The following is a 5101-nucleotide window of genomic DNA, read 5'->3' on the forward strand; positions in this document are numbered from 1 at the left end:
AAAAAATAAAATAATATTTATCTCTTTAAATATGAAAAAAAGAAATATATGTAAAATATACTAAACAAAGCAATACATTATAAAAAAAAAAAAAAATAAAGAATTTAATAAAAATATTATGGTACAAATATACAAAAATTTAATGTATTAACAAATTTATTATAAAGATTTGTTCAAGTGTGTTTTAATGTTAAAACTATGTACGATATAAAAAAAAAAGTTAAATAATTATATTTTTTGTTTAACTGACTGTTTAAAAAATACAAGAGAAAAACAAAAATTTTATGCTATTATTTCTTTTTTTTTGAAAACTATTTTATTTTAATAAAAAAGGAAAATATATATATATATATAAAAAAAAAAAAAAAAAAAAAGATAATTATTCTTTTTAGGAACAATTAACATAATTTCATATTACTTAATATTTTTAGTTTTTAGTTTTTATTTTTTTTTTTTAGCATGATAAAGAAAAAAATCTTAATACACATATGCACAAGTATAAATTATATAAATTAAGATAAAAATTGTTTACTTCTAAAAAAAAATATGGTTTAAAAAAAAATTAAAAAAATTATTTTTGTAGTAATATTAAAAATAACGCATAAATAAAAGTACAAAGAGAAACAAAAATACAATAATTTCCATTCAAAAATAGTTATATTTTTTGTTAATTATTTTAAATATAAAACTTATATAATTTTTTTTCAGTTACTGATTCAAAAATGCTAATTGTGAAAAAAAAAAAAAAAAAAAGACACATTTGTGAAGAAATTGTATATAAGCACTTCATTTTATAATAAAAGTTTATTTTATATAAAAAGAATATTTTTTTTTTTTTTTTTTTTTTAATTATTACTTTTTTTTTTATTTGTCTAAAGTTATTTCATAAGAAATATATTGATATTTTTATAAATAATTTTTTTTAATTTGAAATTATTGGAAAATAATGAATCTTTTATGTAAATACTAAATTTTTTTTTTTATATTTTTATGTTATTAATTATTATAAATTATTTCTTTTTTTATGAAATTCTGTATATATAAAGAAAGATATACCTTAAATATTAGAACAATTTATTATTTAATATCTTGTTCAAAGAATTATATTCTAGTATTGTTCAATATTTCCAATATAATTGTTTTTATTTTTTAAAGTAAATATGAATTCACATACTTTTTACGCAAAGTGAACTTTTAAAATTTTTGCATAATTATTACTAAATACTATAAATATGTTTTAAAAAAAAAAAAAGTAGGAAATAATAGGAAAATAAAATCGTTATGTTTAGATGCTTATTTATATTTCCTAAAAAAATACACAATATTTTACAATTATCTTTTATACAAAATAAGCTATTGCAATTTCTTTTTAATTTCTCCTAATATAACTTTAAGAATAACATTGTTTTTATATCTTTTTTTTTTTTTTTTTTTTTTTTTTTTTTAGTGTAACTTTTTATGTATACTTTTTTAGATAAAAATTAATGTAAGAAAAAAATAGAATGATATTACCTTATATTTATATTTAATATATTTTTTTTTTTTTTTTTTTTGATATCCTATCGAAAATTGATAAAAATTGTAAAAATTATAAAAAATATCATTTTAAAGATAATTTATGTTGGAAAAATATACATAATTTTTATAAAAAAAATAAAAATTTCAAAAAAAAAAAAAATTCAGAAAACTATAAAAATAACATAATATATTCGATTGTAAAGAGAGTTTTATTAATTCGAATAGCTTATAAAATTTCAATGATAGGTTTTTACATTTGAAAAGAAATATTGAATGTGAATAAATTTTTAATATTTATTTATTTTTAAAATGTAAAAAATTTTTGATCATTTATATTCATAGATTTTTTTAATTATAAATGTTTTTTCTGAAAAGTTTCAAAGGAATAAAGATTTATTAAAGATTTAATAGATTTTTTAATCTAAATAAATTATATAAAATATAAATATCATAAGTAACTTTCCTATTTTATAAAAAAGAAAACTAAAAAAATCATTTAATTTATTTACATATATATATATATATTGTTAAATAAATAAAATAATAGAAACATTTCAATAATATAAATTCTGAAATTTGTTGCATGTTTAAAATTAAAAATTCAAGAAATAACAGAATATATGTACATTGTATATATTATATTCGCACACCAAAAATATAATAATCTCATTTAATATTCTAATTTAAGGATATCAAATTTTCATGGGTTTAATAATAAATGAATACATAAACATTTTACATAATATATGAATACAAGTATTTAAGCATATATTTTATATTTATTAAAAAAAAAAAAAAAAAAAAAGTTTTTAACGAATAAATAAATATTTAAAAATAAAAATAAGATAATAAAATGAGTATTGTAAATGAACAGTACTGGACACCTAAAAAGGGAAGAGAACTTGCTTTAAAATATGAGAAGTTAATTTTACTAATATCATTCTTATATATTCCTTCAATATTTATATTGCAAAGATTTATGAAAAAAAGAAAAGAAATAGAAGCAAAAGTTTATAAAATTATATGGAATTTAAGCTTATCTTTTTTATCCTTTATTGGTGCTTTACTTATAATAATTTATGATAAAAATATTTTAAAATCTTTAATTATTGAAGAAACTGAATATAGCCCAGAAACAAGAGCAGTTATATGTATATTTACGTTAACAAAATTTGTGGAATATGGAGATACATTATTTTTAATTTTAAAAAAAAAAAAATTAACATTTTTACATAGCTACCACCATTTTAGTGTTGTTATTTATTGCTTATATTCACAAAAAGAGTTAGTTTCCCATGCACACTATTTTGTTTTTTTTAATTTGATTGTTCACTCGATTATGTATTTTTATTTTGGTTTTATATATATTTTACCAAAAATCGTTATTAAAATGAGAAAGTTTATTACGTGTTTACAAATATTTCAAATGTTTGTAGGAATTTTTATATCATATTATGCTATAAAACACGTGGATAATCAAGTTTATGTAAATAATGCCATTGCAAGCTTTACTTTATATTTAACTTACGCATTTTTGTTTTTAAATTTTTATTTTAATAGTTATTATAGAAATATAAAAAGTAATGTTGCCACCTATCTAATAAGTATTCATATATTAGGAATTATTGGATTTATTATGATATGTAAGAGCAAAGATATTTTGAGATTATTTCTTGAAGTATCAGTTGGATGCGTTTTCACTTTGACCTTATTAAATTTTTCTTTCTATATTAATAAGCATTATTATCAAAATATAAAAAATAAAATATCAGAAAAAAATTTAATTGAGGAAACAGATCTCTTCAATAAATACAAAAAAAAATATTATTCAAATATGGCTCTTTTAAAAAAAATTACTATTAATATGATTAAAACTTGTTTATTATGTTTTAACGGTTTGGCTACTTATGCTCATGATAATATATTTCTTTTTGTTAATTTATATTCAGAAAAAATTAAAAAAATTGCGAATGATTCAATCACAGACACTCCTAATAAAAGAGTAAATAATAATGAACTGAATGATACTTCTTCTGATAAACCACTAACAAAAGATGATTTGAAAAAAAAAAAAAAACCATTATATACTTTTTACACATCAGTAAAAGACATTTACAGTTCATCTATAATATCATATATAATATGGAAATCCCCAATTGAAAATATTTCCGTAAATTTAGAAAATATGAAAACAGATCAATCAAATATTAATGACAATTTTAACCTTCTATGTATAACAAAACAAATAATTCAAAATTATCTATTTTATATTGTTTGTTTAATATTACCAATATATTATGGCTTAAAAGTTTACAATGATGCATTATTGGGATTATGTGTACATGGAGCTTTAAGGTGGCTAATTGAACTTTATTCAACAAAAATATTTAATAAAACTCAAAAACTAAAATTTCATTAATTTCTACTAAATTTTACTAATAATATACGTAAAACTTGTTAATGTATTAATAATAATAGTTACATTAATTTTCTTTTATAAAGGAACTGTTTGATTAATATATATATAGAATTTACTAAAAGAAGAATTACAGAAAAAAAAGTAAAATATAGTAAAATAAAATAAAACCAAAAAAAAAAAAAAAAAAATTTTAATTTTAATTTGTTATACTATTTTTTTTAATGTATTTGATATGTTTTCATTTATTTTAAATAAAATATTTAAAGTAAAAAAAATATATTAATAGAGATTATTTTTTTAAACATAGATATATATTATTTATGTAAATATATACAACTTTTTTCTTTTTATATTTTATTTTAATTTATTGCTAAATTTATAATGTCAATTAAATTCTTTATGATAACTCCATTAGTATCTTTATTTTCAGTAAAATTTATTACTTCCATATAATATTCCTTGTCTAATTATTAAAATTAATGTTTTATATATTTTTTACATATTTTGAGATATATATATATGTATATATATATTTTTTTTTTATTTATAAATTACTCAGTGAAATTATAAATTAAAATGTTTTACATATATTTACCTATTTCAAAAAAATTTTTTTTTTTCAATTTACACATATAAACGTAATTGCAAGGACAATGTTTATTTTATAATTTTAACTACCTAATTTTTTTATTTTTTTAATTTTCTTATATTTTTACTTTTTTATAAAAAATGTATTTTTTTTTTAATAATTATTTAAGCAGAAATTTTTTAATTTTTATTTTCAAAAAATTTAACAAAAACTTATGAATTGTAGAAGAAATCACATAAAATGATAAAAAACATTAATTTAATTTAATATTGGAGTTTCAATAAATAAAAAAAATTGAAGCTAAATTATCGAAGAATTTATTTTAAATTTCTCTTAAAATACAATTTATCAAAAGAAAAAAACAAAAAAGTTTAAAATAAAAGCGTAAACAAAATAAAACATTAATAAGAAAAAAGTAAAAAAATAGGAGAATATAATGATGTGTAATGGAATACTTATATATATATACAGCAAATATAAAATATAAATTTTTTATAAATAATTTTTTATGTAAATAATCTATCAATAACTTTTTCATCCACAAGTTTTTTTTTTTTTTTTTTTTTTTTTTTTTC

At 15.8% G+C, this 5101-nt stretch overlaps 1 protein-coding gene across 1 annotated transcript; it reads left to right on the forward strand.

Moving 5' to 3' along the window:
* Positions 1-2371: 2371 nt before the first annotated feature.
* Positions 2372-3937, forward strand: PGAL8A_00432800 (long chain fatty acid elongation enzyme, putative; the record flags this gene model as incomplete). Its single annotated transcript, XM_028673060.1, has 1 exon — positions 2372-3937. One exon carries the CDS (start codon positions 2372-2374, stop codon positions 3935-3937), a length of 1566 nt encoding a protein of 521 aa, XP_028529551.1.
* Between the last annotated feature and the right edge of the window lie 1164 nt (positions 3938-5101).

The sequence above is a fragment of the Plasmodium gallinaceum genome (genome assembly GCF_900005855.1).
Source record: "Plasmodium gallinaceum strain 8A genome assembly, contig: PGAL8A_v1_119, whole genome shotgun sequence".
Classification (NCBI taxonomy): Eukaryota; Apicomplexa; class Aconoidasida; order Haemosporida; family Plasmodiidae; genus Plasmodium; species Plasmodium gallinaceum.